This window comes from Augochlora pura, chromosome 2 (assembly GCF_028453695.1).
Source record: "Augochlora pura isolate Apur16 chromosome 2, APUR_v2.2.1, whole genome shotgun sequence".
Classification (NCBI taxonomy): domain Eukaryota; kingdom Metazoa; phylum Arthropoda; class Insecta; order Hymenoptera; family Halictidae; genus Augochlora; species Augochlora pura.
Window position 1 is genome coordinate 13,323,860 of NC_135773.1, and position 22,755 is coordinate 13,346,614.

A 22,755-nucleotide genomic window follows, 5' to 3' on the forward strand; every position below is an offset into this window, starting at 1 on the left:
AGTAAAAAATTATTTGTATTGAACATGTCTACTTGTTGGACATCTTACCATGCGAACATCGCATGTTATCATCTTTTAAACAAAAAAATCAAATTTTTCCGTTTTTGATATCAATACTTAACAGTGGCCTAGTACTATGGATTTGTTTTTCTACGAAATCGTGAACAATAAGATTCTACATGGACTATAAAGAAGCTCTAATCCATCTGTCTGCAAAAGAGATCGCATAGAGCAAGGGGATGACAAAGTTTTGCACCTGCTACCCCCGAACCGACTGCCTCCAGAGCAACGATCAAGCGACAAACATCTGTCCCGATGCATCCTGCGACTTTCGGGAACACGATAACCGAATCCGGGGTCACGTTAGTACAGCTCGCAGCTTGCTTTCCCAGGAACGGTCCTCTCCCCCGCGTTCATGACGACACACGGGATCGGCAGGCCGTCAAGTGGTTGTCTGGGCGAGAACCGTGTCTCCTTCAGAAGAAAGAGGAATCCGTCCGGGATTTAGGCGCGAGTGGCAGGAAAGACCGTGGAGTAACCGGGAAACCGACAGCGACAGCGGAGGGGCCGGGTCGAAGGGAAAGGGGACAGACGGAGAGCAGGGAGGGTCACTGGGTCAGATGCATTGCGTGCTCCCTCTCTGTCCGCGGCACCCTCCTTCGGCCTTGTTTCTCTCCCTTGCTCGTAGTGATTCTCTCCCTGGATCTGTCACTCTCTCTCGAGCTCCTTTTCTTTTGCGTCCTCCGAGGAACACATGGCCCTGCGTGCACCACTCTCTGGCAGCCACGCACACCGACGAGAGGCGTCACTGACGTTATCGCGGCCTCATGCGTTGCACAGATTACGTCCTCTCTCTCTCTCTCTCTCTCGACCTATCTCACAGAGATTATCGCGAGAATTGGATCGAGCGGGATAGATCGGTGATAGCAGAGTCCCTACAGTTCCCTTTTCTATTTACCGGACAGGGGGAAGGCGTGAAGGAGCGACGGTGTGCGGTAGGTAACGCGGTCACGTGCTCGTGCTAGTCACTCACCTGCCAAGCGTGCTCATATCATCCTGCTCGCGCGCTGGTAGCCTGGACTACCCCTCTGACGGCTCGTTGGCACTTGTCACGCAATACAATATTACACCCCCGCACAAAACCGACACTTCAAACGAGAATACCAACAATCCGATGCAGCAGAGGACGAGGTTGTCGAGCGGCCGTCGATGCCGCCGCGTTCTCCGGCGAGGGCTGATCGATCTGAGCCGATTCCTGGGCACGCCGGTAGAACGGAAGAAGAACTGGTCTGCCGGGTGGTCTCTCACGGCTCTGTCATGGCCCCCGGAGATCCTCGAGCCACGATCGGCGACGATCTCACTCACAGGAACGCAGGATCGATGTAGCGGAAGGAGCGGGCGCGCGCGCGCGCTCACCCCGAAGTGATCCTTCGGGCCGCGTGTTAAGTTCGCGAAACGATCGAGCGGAACCGAAGACGATCGTGGTGCGTGTCGATCTCGCCGCGGCACCTCGGCTCTCGCGACACTATCGCGGTCCTGGAACGCGCTCGCGACACGAGACGGTGAATCGAAGCCGGAACCGAAGCCGAAGCCGAAGCCGAAGCCGATGCCGATGCCGAAGCTGTGTAGCCGCAGCAGCAGTAGCAGCAGCAGAAGCAGGCGAGGGCGAGCAGCGTTCCGCTCGCGACCAAGAATCAGGCTGAGCAAGAGCGAGAGAGGAAGCGAGAGTCAGTGGTGGAAGAACCCCCCCTCGAGCAGCGGGCATACAATGGGAATAATCACCGCGTCTCGGAGCGTCGGCTGACTGACTGAAGCCCCCGAGGACCGAACGGGATGAGATTCGGAGGCGCTGCCTGGCGGCGCGCCGCTCCGCGCCACTCCGCGCCACTCCGCGCCGCTTCGGCGCCCGCGCTGCGCCACTCGCGCTCCCCGCTACTGTTCTCTCGGTCTCCTCTCGTCTCGTCTCGTCTTTTCTCTCGGTCTCCCGCGCTCGCTCTCTCTCCCTTTTGCTTTTGTTCCGCCCGTCGCCCCGTCTCCTTTCGGCTCGTTACCGGACTGCTGTGGCTGTGCTGCGCGCTCTGTGTCTGTTCCCCCTCCAACAGGCCACTGTTCTAGCCGCGACGCGCGCCGTCGGACTCTCTGTCTCGCCGATACGAAACCGGGCTCCGTCCTGCTCCGACTTCCCCGCCCACTCCCTCTCTCTCACTCCGTTGATCAGCCGGCCGCCGTCCTCGTCCCGCGACAACGGCTACTCCACCGCGGGCTCCGCCGGCCGCCACGCCCCTTTTCCGCTCACGCACCGCCCTCTTTCTCCGACACCCACGCCAAGGGAACCGCTCTGCTGCCTATACAACTCGACACCGAAGCGCCGCCGCCACCACCACCACCACCACCACCAGCGCCGATCATCTCCCTCTCTCTTTCCCTGTCTCTCCTTCTCGCTGCCACCACCACCCAACCAAGGAGACCGCTTCGTTCCAGCGTCGTCCTCGTTCGCGACCTCGTCCTCGTCCTCGTCTACACGCCTTCGCTCTTCTTCCTTAGCTTCGCTCTCCTCGTCGACACCGTCTTCGCCCGTTCACTCGTTGTCGCGGCGTTCTCTCGAGGATCCCACGCCGGCTCACCTGTGCGCGCACCCACTGACATCCCTTTTACCACCCGCCCCGCCCTCCTCGTCCTGCCTCCCCTCTTACACCGGGACGAGAGCCGCCGCCGCCGCCGCCGATGACGATGCTCTCTCTATGGTCCCCGAGCTGGGCGTAGTAGTAGCGCCGTGGATGGCCAGCGTGCGCTACCTCTTTCGCATTCCCCACCTTGGACCACCGAGGGGGAGAGACTGAGGGGCTAGTCACGTGGCATGGGATCGGTGAACATCGACGCGTGCCGTCTACCTTCGCCAGGACACCGAACAAGATCCTCCGAGATTCTTCTGGTTTCTGACCTGCTGCGGTCCTGCGGACTTCACGGTAACGTCCTCGATTTTATTCTGAATCGGAGCTTCCTTCCCCCCGCGATGTTAACGAGGGTATCACGAGGACGGAAATTCTAACGACGCGGCGATTAAGGTCATTGATAGTGAGAATGGTAGGTTGCCTTGAAGTAGGAAATAGAACAGTCTGGATAATAGGATCCTATCGTTTGCTTTGATCGCAAGAAAAAGAAGGCGCGTGAGAAATGCCTTTCTTTCTTTAGACTTCGAAAGAAAAAGTCTACAAGTGAAGACATTTCTCTTCATTTGTCATTTAACCTGCCAATGTAGATGACACTTGTTCACTGTTCTCGAAGATTCAGAAAATCAACGGTATAAAATGCTTCCTTGTAAAATTGATAGCGTTCTTCATCCTTTAAAAATCGAAAAATGCCGAAGGATGTTAACCCCTTAACCTACGATTTAGTTTCGAATATTTCGGGCCGAAAACGTATACAAGCTCGTGCAGATGATCGGGCCAATCGTAAATATTATATAATCGTAAATAAACTTTTTGTAGTACTTGCATCTACCACAATTATTATATCACGTTGTAACCACTTATCAAATATTCCACAAATATTTATAACTTTAGAAGGGCGCCGCCGCTAATATTCATATTTGGCTCAACCATCGTATTACGGTCTATGCTCGTAATATTTACGTTTGACCCGATCATCTACTACGGGCTATGCCCGTCGTTGTAGGTTAAGGGGTTAATGAGTAATGTTCTAAATTGGAAGAAAAGACCAATATCCAAAAATGTTGATTCATAGTAGAACACTTCCAAGCATTACCATTGAAGACTTTAAAGAATAGTAGTTAATCTTTAGAGGTTTTTTCCTATGTCTTTGCTCCACGGTGAGGCGCCCGGTCCTAATAATCCCCGGAAAGCCGTGCGCTAGGATTCCTAATTGCATCGAACATTTTGACTGTAACGTCCAAAGCGATCCATCGACGATTCTATCTGCCGATCGAGTGGTTGCACAAAGGTCGGAAGAATAAATCTGGGAGCGCGCCGGAAAACATCAAACACACTTGGTGGGCATAAAGGCGCGGGATTCAAGAGATTGGTTCATTACGGAGCAATCGAGTATCGGTAATATCAGGACAATTTCTTGTTCAAACGGTCCAATATTGACGAGTATCAATTTTAATACATCACGTAGCTGGCTCGGGGGCAAATATTTGAGCGGGGCTTTGTACGGCCGGCTCGCTGGAAAATTAATCGGAATCCATTCGATCCGTCCCGTCATGCGCCGCGAGATCATCACGCCGCCGCTGCCTCCGATTCGACGCGCTCGAATCACGTTGGAGTATCAGGTGCGGTAAGACAGAGAGAGGAAGAGAGACGGAGATAGCAATGGTAGTAGCAGCGTGCTGCGCATTGTCTATTGTCTCGGCCGGAGGCGGTGGTCGCGGCACAACCCCCGGCCGAACGGCGACGGCCCTACGAGCCGTGCCGTGGAGGTGGTGGAAGCCGACCAATCAGAGCCCAGGCACACCCGCGCAAATCACAATGCTTATTGTTGTCGCCGAGCTGTCCGCCCACATCCCTGAATCGCTTCTTCCACCTCCGCTCGCGCCGTGCCGCGCTACTGCCTCCTGCGGACCGCTCAGGTAGGTAGGATTCTCTGCAGGTGCGCGATAAAGTCTGGGCGCACCGTGTCGATACTCCGCGATCACCTCGATCGGCCTCTTCCGCTCGCCATTATTCTACGATCGAGTTATTGTTTTGCCATTATCGAATCATTAGATGCATTAATTTACGAGCAAATCACGGAGTTATCTGATTTACGGATTTTTTCCGAGAGAAGGTCATCCAAGAATACTGTTGCATGGAAAACAGAATATCAGTTACGCAATGCACATGCATCTTTATAAATCAACATAATCATTTTCTTTTATTTCTCTTCTGATTAAGTTCGTTTGTACGGCATTATAAAAACTATGCTTCGCGTTATCAGAAGCATTATCATTTTCTTACAGCTGGTTTGCAAAATCCTTATTTATCTCATTTTTAAAATTTCGACAGTCAGAGAGGAATATTTTCACATACTCACTACTTCGCAATTTGAATTATAGAAACGATTCTTTGAAAATTGTAACTAATATAATAATTATATTCTGAACAAAATTTATCCGATTGTGATCATTATTAGAGTAGAGGAATTGATTTATACGTAATCCTGGTTTCTCACGTCGATGCAGAATGGCTCCGTTTCGCTTCTAGATTAGTAGACTACTTGTAAAACACGGAATTGAATTTCATTGAAATTCATCGATGTAAATCTTCCACGCCTTTTGTCACTCAGGAACACGTTCTCCAGCATGGCTGTTAAGAACAGTAAGATGAATATGTAAAGTTGCTACCTCTTGGAGTAAATCTTGCAAATTTATCAGCAAAATAAATTGTAACGTAAGAATTATGCAGAACTTTCTGACAAATATTGCAAGGATTGGGTATATGGAAATATGGGTAAACAATGTAACAGTCTGATATTGATCGACACAGTCTGGTACACCAGATGGCAGTTGGATACGATGTATTCAATTAACGCTGGATGAACGGAAGTAATAACAAAGACAACCAATCTAGGATATACAATATTTCTAAAACGATGTTTACAATCTAAAAGATTATGTCTAGCCAGCAGCATATATTTTTTTGGTTGCTTTAGGAACTTACTTAACTAATTTAGTTTAGTCTCGTCTGTAAATACCTACTCCATTATTAGAACGTGTATGGCTTCCTGATACAGTTTGTATAATCCAAGCTCTACCGTGAATTGCATCAGAGGCTAAACGCGAATTAGATCCACATACAGTCATTACTAGAGCCTTGTCTAGCTTTGTGCCTAATGAGTCAGATCTAGTCCAATTAGTTCAATAGTCCAGCGTACAATCTTCTATTATTCGAGCATGCATCTCTTGCTGATTAATAAACCTTTCTTAGAATCTCTATTATAATAGTCTTCTTATCTCACGTAGAATCTCTGCTATTGCTGTAATTCATTACTTATCTTAACCTTTATCGGAGGAATGTCGCTTCCCACAAGACATTATATTGTACATTAGGCCTAAATATCTGACGTCTGATATGAGTGAACATTTTATCTGTCTTAGCCCTAATCCATAGTACCAGCTTGCAACCTAAATCTACTAATTCTTTAAAAATTTCACTTCTTCGTCTTATGTAACAAAGCGTTTCGCCCATTAAAGTCGTAAGATTTATAAAATAAATAATTACAACAAAAGATTTTTATTGTAAAGGAAAAAACCCTCAGACTGATACGGTAGTTCTAACGAAACCATTAAAAACCCCATTAATAGGTTTCCGATAAATAAAGAGTTAAGGAATTAAAGAACGTATCCATTAATTATATAAAAATTAAATCAACAAGCGCAAGTTAAACAATACGAATAAGATAGAAATTTGTTGTGTTAAATCGATGACCACTATGCGTTTCGGAGGACGAGCCTACGGGGTAGATAAAAGAGAATCGAAGAAGCGTAGAATGTGGCAGGTTGCTCGGCTCATCGTCGGTTCCAACGTCGCGTTCGATCCCCCCGGCTGCATTTGCCTTCGCCGCAGCCGTCAGATAGAATATCCCGCCTCGTCTCCATCGCGCACGCACAGGTATACATAGAGCGCGTATGTACGTTGATATGTACCGGCGCACACCCCCTGCCACCCTCGGCGTTCCTACCGCGGCGAGAGGAATGGACGAGAATGGCGTCGGCGCGCATCCCTTTCATGTCCTCCGCAAAACCCATTCCCCCCTCTTCTCTTGGCTGTGCTGCTGCTCGTCCTCCGCACCAATGCACCCTTGACTTGCGCCCCTTACCATCCCCACCGGCGCGCGCTAAACAGACCACACCGAGCCTCGTCCACTTCGCGGATGCTCCTTTTTATCGTCGGCCACAAAACGCGGCGATGCGCTTTTTTCCTCTCTCTCTCTCTCTCTCATTCTCTATAACTCACCCTTTTCCACCCCCTTGGACGCCGACAAGCATCCCTTCCGCCCCCGAAACGCATCGGTACTTCGGGAGCCTCGCTGGCGATCACCGGAAGTTGAACGGGGTCCGACAATTAGCTGATCCGGTTCTCGGGGTGTTTTTTTTAATCAGGGGTTGTTGCGCGAACATCGCAGATTTTTAGGAGATTTTGCTGGGCTAATTCTTACGGTGATTTCTGAAACTGCTACTTTTGTTCAGGAGATCCTTGTCAAACCCTCGCACTCGGACATCGGAGAACATAACAAAATTGTTGATAATTATGTTATTGTATTACCTTAAAAATTAATAGTCTTTGTTTCGTAGTATTTTTTTTATAAAATTGAACACATTTCGTGGGGATCGCAAATCGAGCTTGCCTTATGCGCCTAGCGGAAGAAAGTTAGTTTAAAGAGATTCATATCTCAGAAAATATTTAATATTTTCAATGCTAGCAATAAGAGTTTGATTATATGTATATAATGAGGATTTTTGAGATTTCAAATATGTGGTAAAATTTATAAAAGGAAATTTTCATAATACCTATCGATCTAAGTTCGTGCAGTTTAAATTTCGATTTCTTCCTGCAGAAAAATTTGAGCAACAGTTATGTGTCCCATGTCGTTCGATGTCTTTTGTTTGTGATTGTTTTTTTGGAAATTAAGGAATGTCAGTGGAACGTTTTTGCCGAAGATTATTCGTGTTAACTTGATTGGCACTATTTAAAAAAAAACTTTCGGTTGGTGTACGATCGGATAAAGTGTTCGCGATCGAATATTATTAATACATCCATACGACAATAATTTCTATTTAAAGAGCAAGATTAGGAATTGTACGAGTTTATTGCAACTCTTGGTAGTTGAGAGATACAAGTATTTGCAAGAAACAGGAGAATTAAAAGTTGATGTCAGCTACTAGTAATACTTCTGTTCATCTTTACAGTAAACGTAAAATGACCACTGTCTACTGATCATTGTTCGTACATTGACGGGGTGCAAATTTAAATGAAAGCAAAGGGTGAGTTTCATATTTAATCTAACATCATTCTGAAAGAAATTTTACAAAGCATTTGAATATTATTTAACATTTTTCGATTTGTTGATCACTGTTCCTATCGAATAGTAGGAAATTGGTGCCAAAATTGAAAGCTCCGTGTTTGTTTAAAATGTTTGTAGCCATTATTATAATTATTATCGTAATAACTCAAGAGCTTAAAAATATCTAATTTTCTACTTATTTATTGTGCTCGTTTAAAATTTTTCAAACTATAATGACATTCTGTGCAACACTGTAATAGAGGTATTTTATGTAGGTCTTTTCTCACATGAATGATCAGGAAACTGGATTGTCATTTGACCGGAATAATTAACGAAACGTGTAGCGTTTAATGTATTATTTGAACAAATACGGACTGGACGGTTTAGCAGTAGAAAACGCAATTTCGTTGCGTAGAATGTTTTCCTAGCTCTAATATCTAAGGTATTCAATCAATCACGCTGCTCTCTGCTGCGATAAGAATTCTCCTTCGATAAAAATGTATGAAAAATTGTAGCCGATAGACGCGGAATAAAAACTACCGGATGATGCATCGTTACCTACCTCCGTGCAAGCACTTGCAACGACAGTGGTGGGCGTGTAACCTGTTTCCCCTTTTCCGTCATTTCCAGGATCAAGATTTCGTGACAAGTAGTTGTGACAAGTCTGCTAACTAAATTAATGCGGCTACGACGGAATGCGCAAAGTGGCAGCAATTTTTGTTCGTTATCTGTCACTGGTTAACCGTAAACACGTTTACCACTTTCCATTCTGTTCTCAATCATACGAATTATATTATTCCCAAGTATATTTTCTGAAGACCACCCAAATCGGTGTACAGCATTGCGTAACAGCATTGTGCAACAATATCGCACAATGATTTCCCCAACCATTTAAAACAGACGAATAAACCAAGCCATTGTAAGCGGTGCATAACATTGTGTAACTATATTCACGATTTCTCGAAACAATTCAATGAAACGAATGAACTCAGACATCACCGAAATCACCCAAAACGGTGCACAGTATTCTGCAACGCTACTGACGATTCAATAAATGAAGATGAAAGCAATAAATCCAGACTTAACCCAGACAATTCGAAACCACGTACAGTGTTTGTACAATCATTATCCATTTCTCCAAGAAATTAAAGTCGACAAATTAAATAAAGTTAAGCGGCACAAAGGATTATAAAAACGCTAATCAAATGTAAAATATCCTCATATTTATTTATTCATATTTATTTCGAACGAATCGTTTAGAGAACGCTAACTGGCACATATTATGCATTCACGATAAAAACGAGTAGCCAAAACCAGCAGAAATATTCAAATAATCTTTTATATTTGTATTGAAATTGACCGAGAGGATATTAATAATTATAATAATAAAAAATTTCTGATAAAATTTGCTCGTCGCTTTGCCGAAAATTTGCTTAAATTTGCTGGACATATTACACGCGCGAACGGTACATCGGAGTCAAATTTTCAGCAGTCTAGGGGTTAATTAAGTTAATGTTGATGCCCGGTGACGAAGAGAAGTGAATCTCGCGTCGGCGGCAGTCCGAATGGGGAAAACGGATTGAAAGAACCGCGAGAATTGAAAGAAACGGTGCTCGGTTCGGCGCGTCCGATTACATACGGTATTTTTCTACTTCAGACGGAACCGCGGTGTAGCGTGTCCGGAGGCGCGCGCGGAAGTTCACGGTTTAATTAGCGTACCCGATTGAAGCCCGCGATACCCGAAGGCGCCGGTGTAAGCGTTGTTTTACGGGCGCGTGGACACGCGAGTGTGAAATCGCGAGCGTTTAACGGCGGCGCGTGTGTGTCGAGCGCGCGCTCGCCGACCGTTCGATCTTATTCTGATTCGCTGATTCGTTAGCTGCGCGGGCTAATTCGCGCGGGCCCGAGCCGTATGAATTCCAGCGCGGAATTGTTTTCCGCGATAGCAAACCGCTGGAAGAATCGACCGTTTCCTGTTCCACTTACTAAATACTCGCTCGGCTATTTCTGCGCGGCAATCTCGTCGCAGCGCCGCTCATTTCAGACGCGAGAGACTTCAACCTGCGCGGCGTTTACACGCGCAAAGCTTAATTGCCCTGACAACTGTTTTACGATATCGGTGCACGCGTTTTCCGCGGTTTCCCCGAAGTCGGGAGCCGTTGCGCAATCCACGTTGCGAAATCCGGGGAACCAGAGGTTTCGCGATGACTGGCGAACAAAGTATTTCCACGCGCTAAGTAAAAGTCGCTCGCATGGGCACCTGTCCTTGGCTTATGAATGAGATCGCCGATATGCGACAAAGAACGCGAGGCTTCGTCTCGCCCGGAACCAAAGAGATTTTATCGATTGCCCGGGTGAACCGCGATCCACGAATTTTCCGAAATCACCGGCGAGATTTCGAAGAGCAAGAGACAATTGAGTGGGTTAGAATCATAGCGGCGTATGTCGCATTCTCATAATTGAGATACTTGTTATTCTATACTAACATGAGTAATGTTTACCGAGCAAATTTATTGTTAACACTGGGACCGTGCCAAAAATCGAGATGCCATCAAATTGAATCATTTTATTCAAATGGAATAAAACTGCGAAGCAGAGTTGTATGATGCCTGTTGGTTTTTTTTTAAATTCACCTCATGCGAATCTTAATAAAATTAAGAAATTATAATAGATTATTGTAATTTGAAATGTGTAACGTAGCAACCAAAGTGTAAACAGCGTAATTATGGTAAATCTCTTAATCCTGCAATTATAATATATTTTGTTAAGAATATAAAAAGGATTTTTGTTAGCAATTTAATTATGATACATTTAAAAAAAAACTGCACTGAAACTGCCGTCAAAGTGTTGAAATAATTTAGAATTAAGTCAATTCCTAGCAACTCTATAATTTATTTCACACGGCCTTTTACATTTTCGCACAAGTGACTTACGTCGCTGTGATTCTACTTCAGTAAATCGATGGATAACTTTAGCCTCTTGAATTTGAGCTTTTAGTCCTTTGAAATTTGGAACATCGCGTTTGTTGCGTTCCAGAATGCAACTGTTTACTGCACTCCGCGATATATGTTCACACTACATGCAACGGGTAAAATGAATTTCGCGAACACTCTTTTTCTGACTTTCTTTGAGCAGAAAATATGCTACGAATATATATGTTAAATGGACGAGAGGTTACCTCTCGGAGGACACAGGTTCTGTGTGAAGTTGCTATAAAAATGTCGTTTAAACAAAACATGGATATTCGCAAGCACACGATGTTGCGAAACGACGCGACTTAAGGGGCTAATACATTGTTGTTGATTTACATCTCTGCTTTGTGGAACGCAATCAGGATTGTCTGAGAAAAATCGCGGACGTCTACGCTCGCTGCCGATGACGCTCTTTTGCGTCACACCGGGTTTATGCACAGAGATATTGACGTTTATGAATGTCATACGTTCGTTAGTTTTGTCCGCGGGTATTACGAAGTTGGCAAAGGCTCCTGTCGTGTGTTTGATAAACTGACGTCTTATGATGACATTGTGCTACCTCGGCGAGGTCGCGGTTGCGATATCAGGCTATTTATTTCACTTCTTTTCTCGTCTCTTCATACTTTCGTTACGGTTACTGCGTTTATATTTTTATTATTATTGTGTCTACACTTTCGTCAACATTTCTACAATTGCTACTTTGTTACTTTTCTGACCTGCAGTTAGTTTGACTCATTGTTCGCTCTATAATAATTAATACGAATTATCTTCTAAATTGCTATCGTGATAAATAATCTGCGATGCGCGAAACAGCTTTCTGTGTAACTAGATTTTGCGTAAGATTAATTCAGAAAAACCTGAATTTTAATTAATAGTAATAATCTACTGATAATTCTCAAATGTGCCAGTGACGTACGATGATCATCAGTGTCCATTGTTCCAGTAAAAGTGTAGGAAACGTAGATATATTTGTATACAGGTTGGAAACGCAAATACGAGCTGCGAAGTATCACTGAACAACCAACAAACCTGTTAACCCTAATCGACGCCAGCAGATAATTGCGAGGATGCAAAATTTCTTCATCAGCTTGTTAACGATCCGGTAACACTGTTTAGAATGCCACGAACCATGTCGAGCAATGCGCAACAGTCTCCCGATCCGCAGTAGAATAGGTACGACCGAGTATCAGACAGGCACAGCGCGGCTGATCAACCAATCTATACCTGCGTAATCTACTAATGCACAATCCACTGCTACGCAAATTTCTAATCTGGATATTTTTTCGCACGCATTCCAGACAATTCTTTTTATACATATTCATTGACAATTTGAAAATTCTTTTCACAACGAAATTGTCACAATAAAAAAGAGGACCACGCGTGATTGGCTAATATCTCCGCTTTATTTGAGGATAGTAAAGTTTATGTAATTTAATGTTATTAATCTTTCTACGTCATATGACGGGAAACAGTCTTCACGAGGTTTCGCGGTCAATATAGATTCTGATGGGCGGCTCCTGTTACGTGATCTTTCAGCAATTTATGACATTTGTCAGACCTATTTCTATCTGCGTGTAATAAACAGCCAGGGAGGAATTGAAAAGCAAAGCATCAATTCAAAGGATTGAAAAGCCAGTATCAACAATAAAATATGGCTAGTGGTGATAAACAGATCCGAGTACATACTTGCAAGTTTTTCAATTAGGTGAAAATGTTTAAAAGCATATTTTACTGCGCATTAATCGTTCCATATAAATAAATTCAATTTCTTCGAAAGCTAAACAATTGAATTTCATTAATTTATGTATTCTATCGTACATGGAATTCCAAATGAAATTCAACCAACTGTATTTGCATTGAATTGCGAGTTTCAGAAGAATGCGAAGCTATTAAAAAGTGGATAATATTAAGCTACATAAACTATGTTCCAGTTTGCGTACACTTACGTGAACTATCGAAAATGTTTTCTTGGAACCGAGAAAACATATCCTTTTAGCCTACCATAATCTTTTTTTAGCCCTCTTGTCCCATTAATTCTGTAGTTGCTAGGGAGAACGCCTAGTTTCTGCCACAACTTTTCACTCTCAAATGAAATTGCATAATTTCTATGTAACTGTTATCAGTCGAACTTTTTTCTGAAAAATGCGTCAATCCTGTATAATACAGTTTAAGTGATTAACTAAAGTTAACATTAATGAACATTTAAATTATTCGCATACGCGATAACAAGGACATTGCCGCCACCGATTAAATGAAAAGGGAAATCTTCGTCTACTCTAACTCGAATTAGGGAAATATCGTCAGCGGGAGATGGTATCAATTAGAGACCGCAGTGCATCGGCCGAAATCGCGATCCACGGAGGCAAGTCAGAGGCTGCTGTTCTCGGTAGCTACATTCATGACACCGCGAAAGCGGCGGAGAGGTGAATGGCGACGGTGAAGCCGGAAACGTGTTCTAAATTTCCCGGCGGCGAAATAAAAGCTGACCGCCGGTGTTGAGCGTTCCGGACAGGTCTAGAAACGGTGGCGAGACAGTCGGATTTTCAGCTCGAGCCGTGGAGGACGACGATTCGTTTGGCCGGAGAGACGGCCGGGATGGGCCATCGTTATGCGTTCCGCGGCTTCGTATTAACCCGCTCGGGCACACACGGGATACCATTCTATTCCGGGCCGGGTCCGGGTGCGGGAGCAGACAAGAACAATGAGTGTTGTACGCGTCCCGCGTATTGCTCTTGCATCCTCTTGCCCTCGCGTCTGTGTTCTATAGTGGGTGTAGATGCGAGGGAGTAAGAGAAACGGTTAACAAGCTGAAGGGAGATGAGCAGATTTATGCGCGAGGACCAAGACGACAACCGCGTCGACCAACAGGAAGAAGAGGAAGACCAAGAAGAAGACCAAGAAGAAGACTAAGAAGAAGAAGAAGAAGAAGAAGAAGACGACGACGACGAGGCTCGGCGTCGGCGGCGTTGGCGTCGGGACGTTTCGCCGCTTGGACGTCGACGACGAGCACGACAACGACGATGAAGGCGACTCGGTCGTTGGAGGAAGAGAAGAGGAGAACGATGCCAGAGAAGGAGCACGAAGAGGGCCGCGGCCGCGGCCGCTTGTGAATGAACATTGGCTCGCGAGCGTTTCCGGCGCTCTCTTTCGCTCATCCTTGCGTTCTCCCTCTCGTTCTCCTCTCTCCACGGGCTAGTGTCTCCGTCTTGTTCCATCGGGTCCCTTCGCTCCGGATTCTCTCGGTTCTAGCGTCCGCCGTCGCTTCTCATGAATGAGAGTCGCCCCGGCTCTCGCGATCCCGACGACAGAAGGACAGAGACGGCTTTCGGGGATCGCGCGAGTTCAACGGAGAGGAACAGAGACACCGGGCGGAGGGGAAGGGGGAGAAAAAGAAAGAGACCGGACGGACCGTTAGCCTTAAGCCAAACGGTTGCAACGAGGCCTGCGACGAATTTAGAACAGGAACCGTGAGTGCAGGGTAAGGGAACGGCGCTCTCTCCCTCCGTAGCCTCTTCCTTTTTTTACTCCCGCTGTCCCTTATTCTTCTTCCTTGCCGCTTTGTTGCTCCCATTATTAATACATCGCAGACCCCGCGCCGCGCGTGACCGGCCGCTTCTCCACGGATCGCTCTTTCTCCGATCCTTCTTCCTTTTTCACCTTGGCTCCTCTTCTTCTTCGTCGTCGTCGTCGTCGTCGTGGTCTTCTTCTGCCGCAGCGTTCTCTGCTCGCTGCTGCCTGTTCCTCGTCGAGCGTCACCCCCGCGCCTCGGTCCATCCGGTGTGATGTGCATCCCGCTGATTATAAATAGTAACCTTTGTCGGACGCTTTTCTTTGGACCTCCATCGTTTCATCGTAGTTGTCTCCACCCTCCCGTGCCCGTCACGCTTAAAAGACTTTTTTACCGGGACGGCTCGCTTCTACCGTGCGAACGCGTAATCTTTCTTCTCGAGGCGCGGCGCCGCGACGGAATTACTCGACGCCGCTGTTGCTGCCAGGCGCGATCATTTTTCGGACAATTCTGGAAATCGTCGATGACGTTCGCGGTGCAACCACGGTGGTACTGACTTGGCAGATTCTTCATTCTCGACTTCCATTTTTCGAGCAATGCAATGGATGTGTCGATAATTTAATTTAGTTTTGCATTCGAATTCACCTTAACTATGGAACATCGTAATTTGTGATAACCACGACACCAGCGTTCGTATTATTTCTGAGAATCGAATTTTGTTTCGATGTATGCTTTCGTTCGCTTCGCGCTTCGGCTTCTTCTCAGTCATGTTGATCAGTCATTTCTATGCCAGTAATAAATAGGATGTGGGATTTTAGGAATGGGGATGATAGGAATAGTTTAGCGAAATTTAAAAATGTAATGTAACATCACGATATACTTATATAGACTTAAGACTATATATTATTGACAACTTAATCAAACTATTAAACAAAGGACGAAATTTCTAGCTTATTCCCGTTTGCTGCAATTTGCGAAGAAAATGTTGAATAGATCTACAATCGACTAATAAATTGCCTGACGAGAAAGAAAATTATATTTATTGCAAATTGACGTTTGCTATAATATAGTAATATTGATAACAGAAGAGTGGAACTTCATTTCGATTGAAATTGAGTGCGCTACACCAATGTTTCGTAGATCGTGTTCGAAATATCCATAAGGAGACCGACGCCTTATAATACCGCAAACACAGTTGAAACGCCCTGCTTGAAATTTGCAGGCTCTTTACATCGAATGAAACGATACAGAGAACACGCTACTTATCCGCGAAAACTGTGTCGCATCGGCGAAGTTAAAGAATCGCACGATCCGCGAACTTACCACTGCAGACAGTAATAGCCAGGGTGCGGTATCGCGTGTTCCCGACAGAATGGATCTGAAAAGGCACCCTTTCACGTGCGGCGGTCTCCGGGGCGCGTGTACCGGTCACCGTAAAGCGTGCCGGTATAAATAGAAGCGGGCTCTCGCGCGTGCTAGCGTGCGAGAGCGGAGGAACGCGCGCGCGACAGGTGTCCGAGCCGAGGTGCGATCGAAATCGAAGCGCGTCCATAATAGGTGAGTGCGTTCGCACGGGACACGCGAGCGAGCGAGCGAGCGAGCGAGCGATCGAGCACGGGCGTCCGGCCTGCGTAGTCTCAGTTTTGCGAGCGTGGGCGTGAATTACGCGAATAACAGGAACCCGGTGGACAGGACCGACCGGGGCCGCCTGCATTGTCGAAAGGCCGAGCGAAAAGCTTTCCAGGTCGGTCGCGAGACGGGATTTCGAAGCGGGCTCGATTACTCCTCGCGCTGGGTCGATGATCGATCGCCGATCAGTCCCGGCCCGAGAGATTCGCGTTGCACGCCGGCTCCGGACGGAATTTAATTGGACGCAACTGGCCTCGTGATTGACAAGCGTTTGCGCAACCCGTACCTTTGCCGGCCAGGTGCTCCGCCGCGACCGGACCGCCCGGGCTCGCAGGAATCTGGAACGGGCCGGATTAATTGGAGTAAAACGGAACGGTCGCTCTCCGCGGACATTATGCGAGCCTGGCTCGCGGACATGCTCGAAGGATGCTTGCCAGCGGGGAATGGCCGCGCTAATGCCGCCGCTGTTGCGTTTTCTACCTGGATCCAGAAGATTTTTGCCGTGGCGTCGCACAGTGGGCCATTTACCCCGAGATCGCGGAATTAAGTCATCTTATAAAAATATCATCCTGGTGAAACATTCCTTCACTAACTGTTCGATGAACGTATAGGTGAATTAAACATATAGGTTATGATCTATTATGATTTTCTGCACCATTTGTTCACTTCGCACGTGACTTCGCAGCTTTCAAAAACAGCTGGATCTGTTCGTATTATTTGGAAATGATTTATTCATTTCAACCAAATGATGAACGACAGAATAATTTTTCATAATTTTATTATAAAATCTGCGCATTTCATACTTAGCGATTTAATAATGTAATACCACGTCTATTTTTGTTCTTAATCATGAGTGCCATATTACGATTTGTTCGCTTCCATCACATTTTCAACAGTACGGTTCTATCTCCTTGTTAAAAAAAGAGTTTTTACAATGTTTTACTAATGTTTTGTGCATTATTTGCTAATTCGTTATTCATGAGCTATTAATTAATTTAACGCTTGGATACTCGATACATGTTCAATGGAACAGCGTCCGAGGATTAATCGGAACAAGTGGCAATGTATTTCGGTCGAAGTACGATTTGATTCTCCTGTCAGCAAACACAATAAACGCGGAAATTGTTCCACTCGCCAAGGGCGAGTTCTAATCGCCACCAGTCATAGAGCGAACAATACAGGAAGGGGTTAATTAGCCCAGGCTTGATACGATGGAAATAACATCCTTTATGAATCAAGTTGGCCGATGCCTGGCCAGATACCCACCTAGAAGATCTAAACACCCTATTAACCGGCGAGAGGCTAGAAGCAAAATACACTTTCCGCTGGCATTCACTCGCGGGATCCGCCCTCCCGCGCCCCGCCGGTTCTCGATCCTCAAAGTATCCATTAACCCCATTGAATCGGCGTCGAAACAAACCCAGGAAGCGTCCTCGCGGAAAGCCAAGCACCTTTTCACTAGCCCCCATTCGAAACTCTCGACAAAGAGATCATCTATCATTGTTTCAGCGCGATGCGTTCCTCGATTCAATAGCTCGTTTAATCGCGGGAGCGATGGAGGAAGGGGATCACGGCGGAGAACAGAACAGAAAGAAAAACAGAGGGCCATAGGCACGCAGCATCAGCATCAGCGGCAGAGAATCGGATCGGACGAGAATGAGAGGAGACCCTTTGTTCCGTCGTCCCGTTCTCAGCGATCCGCTTCGGAGCCCGGCGCGGTTCCGCGAGCGCGCGCGCGCGCGAGCGCGATGGACGGAGCTGCGTTTTCTCGCGCTCGGCTAATTGTTCGCGGCCGTCTAGACAATGAGCCGGTCGGCCAGGCAGATACCAAATTATGATAGGAGTCGTGCGAATGCGACCAGGAATGCCGTTGGAATCCGCGCCCGGCTATCGCGATCCTCTTGTAACCTTGTACCTATCTGAACGCTCGCGATAATGCTAGGCACCGGCGAATAGAGACAGTCTGCCGGCGCGGATAGACGGAGAGGATCGGTTCGTTGCCACGATAAAAACGGTGTATCCGTTACCGACACGCGTGCGCGTGTGCACGCGCAATTAAAGCGGCGTGGCCGCACACTGCGAATCACTGTTCTCCGCACGGCTGCATTCATGAATGAAGCGCTTGCTCTCTCACTCACTCTCTCTCTCTCTTTCTCTCTTTCTCTCTCACTCACTCACACACACACACTCTCTCTCTCTTGCTCTCTTCATCCTCGGTTCTCTCCGGCACTTTCCCTTCTTCTTCGTCTTTCCGACCGGTGAGTCAGTCTGGAAAGAATGGCGCGGATATTTCATAAAGTCGAAGCGAGAAAACGGCGAGAGCAAGCGACGAGCAGGAGGAGACCGCGCGAGAGGAGCCGGCGAGCGTACACCGGCTATTATTATCGTCTCCGCTCGCAGTTCGCCGTTCTTTGCCGCGCCGTTACGCCTAGCGGACGCCGCGAAACAATAAGCAGTTTGTAATTCCCGGGCTTTCGGACCGAGCTACACCACTCGCAATGATGTATCGGCGATCCGCTGTCTCGCATCCGGCCTGGCCGAGGCCGGACCGGCACCGGGACCGCGTGAATCACCCCCTTTGTGTTCCGCAACCTCGGCTATCTGGCTTAATTTATGCTGCTCCCTTTCCAAGCACCGGCTCGACAAAGATGTACAATTTGCTCGACCGCTCGAAAATTGCCTCGCCGCTACCTGTGCCGCCGTACCAAGGAAATCGCTCGCAGACAATGCTACTACTCTTTTCTCATTTCTTTCGGACGCGGATAGGAATTAAGGAAAGTTGGGATAATGCTGATGGAAAAGTTTCTGCAGGATTTATCTGATAAATGGAGAAAAATTAGAGCCAATTTTACTTCTTCCTATTCTCAAGGCAATGTTACTTATAAGATTAACCTCTTGCACTATAATAACGAGTCAGACTTGTGATACAGATTTCATGCAAGACGTAAGATTTCACTATATGTATTGAAATAAAAATTAATTTTTTTGTCATCAAAGTCTAGAAACGAAAGTGCACAAAGACAATAAAAGAAACAAAGATTGTCTAGTCCTATTACTAAAAATATTAAGGATAAATAAGGGCTGATCAATGCAGCTTGAAAGGTATCGTATTGCTAGGGGTTAATATCTTTATATCGGTTGCCGTATGGTAAAGATGTGCCTTATTCGTTCTTATAAAAGAAGATATAGTTATATTAGAAAGTATACCGCATTTAATAGCACGATTTTTAATAGTTTTAACGTTTGAGTTGTCGGAATTGTTGAGAGTTTTGGGAGCCGTGTGATTATTTCGGGTTGCTTTTATCTTTCCTGTTGAGCAGTGGTACAAGTAGCTGAGAATAAATTTTAAAATCGTTGTAAATGTTTTTCTAAAAATATAATAGAGACGATCTATGTGCATCGGTGTTTATTGCATCAATGAATGGAGACTCAAATTAGCACTTTCTTGCAAGTATTCTTATATCTGAACATTTTTATCATAAAACCGGTCTAAGGAAACGTACTGTTTTAACACAACCTTATCGATTATACCGATTATACAATTATAAATATAGCTATAATAGTAATACATTTGAATTCTTTACACTTGCAGTCATGTTAACTGTAGAATTTCCATTTCATAACACTGACTGCATTTTATACACACGTCATTGAATATTCAAACTCAAGCAATACGTTTCGCTTCGCAGTGTTTTAAATACAAACAAATTCGACGATGTTAAAAAGTATTTTCAAACCTGACATAACAAGTTTTTATGGCGCCTCAGAATCGCAATTCAAATGTAAAATGCTCAACTTTTTAGTTTAAGAACGAAGAAGCGCCGAACAAAGTAGCTACAGAAGAGAATATGGAAATTTGGAAATTACTGCGCCTAGCAATCAGAAATAGACTCATCCACGCAATGGTCTGAAGGTGCTCGGTACAATACAAGATGCAGATGACGCAGCCTGGAAGAATCTCGGAAGAATGTGAATTTCTGTTGACTGAGAGCTCGTCATCAATTCAGTCATTCGTCCGGTCGTCCCGATCCCCGATTCCCGGAAGCGCGGCGGTATCGTCGAAGCTCGAGAGCAGAAATTTGGAAGAATCCTAATTCTCAATGACGGTAGCCGCCATCATCAATTGACTCATTCATCCGATTATCTCAATTCCGGGCTCACGGGCGCACAATAATATCTTCCAAGCACGGGTGCGGAAATTCGTTCTCTGAAATAACCGCAGGTTTGCGGGCGTGCTCTCGCGAGCGTTCTCGGTCGTCGAGCCTGTGCTGAGATGATGATCGGGCCTCGTCTATGACGAGAAAGAGAAAGAGAAAGCGAAAGCGAAAGAGAGAGAGAGAGAGAGAGAGAGAGCGAGAGGGAGGGGGCGAAGAGAGATGGAAGAAGAGAGGACGGGATGGGGACGGCTCGAGAGGAACAGAACAGCGAGACCAGAGAATGAGAGGAGGATTCCGCCTATTTATAGCGTTCTATTCGTTTCGGGTGGCTTTCGGTGGCTGCTGGGATCTGGCATGATGGAAGGCATTATTATGGTAAACCAACGGACGGCGCTTCGTTTATTATCCCCGAGTTTATTGTGCTTCCGTGGCCGATTAACTCGTCTAGTCTCGAGATCGGAACCGCTCGTGATCTTGCGTACACAGACAGTGTTGTATGCTCCGGAGGCCTTTGAAGCGGCCCGAGAGGGAACAACCTCTGAGGAAACAAAGATGGTTTAGTGGCAGGATGACAACCGGGATCCAGAGCCTGCGATCCTCGACGCGATAATTCACCGGCAAAATTGAGACGCGGTGTCGAACAATTCTTACCGGCCCCCATCGTTCGCAATTTCAGAAATCCGTGGAATCCTCGTTTCGTGGATAACCCAACAAGTCGTGAGCGAAAGTAAAAAATACTGTGGGGTCGAATAAATTTACTTCGTAACTGTATTCGTTGCAGTATAAATTTCCGATACCGAGGATGTTGCACTATAACTTAGCTCCTGCGCGCTGCCTCGTAATTGCTGCGTTAATATTTTGAGAATGAAAGTGGATCAAACTTGACATCCAATTAGAGAGAGAGAATATATTCGTAACTCTGTTGCTACGTTTATTAACTGCACGCTGTAAATTAACCGCTCGGTTCGGTGTCGCCCTCGCAACTTTGTTCGACAAGCTTCCTTATCGCCGATCTTTTTCGTCGAAACATACCGTTCCGTTTTGTTTTAGGGAGAATAGTTTTGTTACGACGACCGAGAATATTATCCACCGAGAATTCCAGTGGACAATAAATTCTCTAATGGAGACGGAGAACAAAGATTTCCTTTGTCCCCGAAACTGTCTTTGGCGCGTACGTTGCAGCGAGAATCTCCAGTCGAGCAAACAAGAAAATTAGAAATCAGTCGAAAATAAAGGCGAACGCAAACGAAGAGCCGGAGGAAGAAAGAATCGATTACTGGCTGTACGCGTTGCTATACACGAACGACCATGTCCTGGACACTGGTAATTATGCCACTCTGTGTTTCCTAGGAACAGCTATTTCGCCTCGTCGTTTGTTTACGTAGTCATTAGAGACGTGCTACAAGAACCGACGGTTTCATTCATTCAGCGTTGATGACGCGTTGACACCTTCCAATGATAATTCTCTTCAGCAACAAAGTAGACGTGCCTCTTTCCATTGTCGGTCACTTTGGAACTGCACTGTCTACATCCCGCATTTAACAGCTGCAGTTTTTGTCACGGAAGCTTTGCACATGTACGTGTAACAGTCAGCATAACTGTAGAACATCTTTACGTTTTCTTCGCCAAGTAAAAATGACATTTTACTTAACTAATGTGAACTTCTACGAGATTATCCGTAAAGCATTATAAAGTGGGGGTTTGTAAATTCGTATACATTTTAAAACAGAATAAAGTTTCTATAATTGAGCTGAGCGGTCTAAATATTTTATAGGATGTGAGTGAATAATTTGGCTAATTTTTCTATGGCTAAAAAATTGTTTTGGGAAACTACAATTTGTTGGCATGATAAAAGAATTAAAAAGTGACTGTTTCATCGGAGCCTATAAAGAAAATTGAAAAGATGCATTTCGTAGATCGCGTTAACTTGTATAACATGTTGAAAATTTTATAGCAGAGATTTCAAGATCTAATTATTAAAAAGGACCATAATTTGATGACAGCTTTTAACGGAGTTGCATCAGTAAAATATCGTCGATTTTTCGGGCATAAATTGAGCGTGTATTTATCGAATTATTATTACGATTTACGCATAATTTGACACCGTGTATCTCATTTCACCGAACCAAAGTGATCTCAATGAAAGATCACGACAGAAAAGAGCCACCCAAACAATGCCCTCCAGCCAGGAATTTGCTGAAGAGGACATTAAGACGGTGGTTGCCACTCAGCCCGTAGCTAATAATTGATTGCGGGTTCGCAGGGTCGCGACTCGACGCGTTTAATCCTAGGCCGGTCCTGTTTGAAAGGGCTTCGTCGTCGACGGCAGGATCGGCTGTCGTCGCTCGTCGTCAACGGAAAGTAGGGTGTATCGCTCGAAGAAAGAACGCGTCGAGAGGTGGCCGAGAATCGGAGGAGGCGGGGTGACGGGGAGGCGAGGCAGCAGCAGCAGCAGCATCCCCTCGCGCAGCTTCCTCGGGAACGGAGC

The 22,755-nt window shown here is 45.9% G+C and overlaps 1 protein-coding gene across 3 annotated transcripts in view; it reads right to left on the reverse strand.

Annotated features, from left to right (window-relative positions):
- The window catches only part of Sox102f (transcription factor Sox102F), a 205,571-nt gene that overhangs the window by 101,646 nt on the left and 81,170 nt on the right, over positions 1-22,755 (reverse strand). For 2 of the 3 annotated variants that reach the window (XM_078191347.1, XM_078191327.1), the window contains exon 1: positions 1,034-1,793. The exons of the other annotated variant lie outside the window; for it this stretch is intronic. In XM_078191347.1, the coding sequence (XP_078047473.1) occupies positions 1,034-1,050 (17 nt within the window). In that variant the 5' untranslated portion in view covers positions 1,051-1,793. Of the gene's footprint in view, positions 1-1,033; positions 1,794-22,755 lie in introns of those variants that run through there. 3 annotated transcript variants of the gene reach the window in all.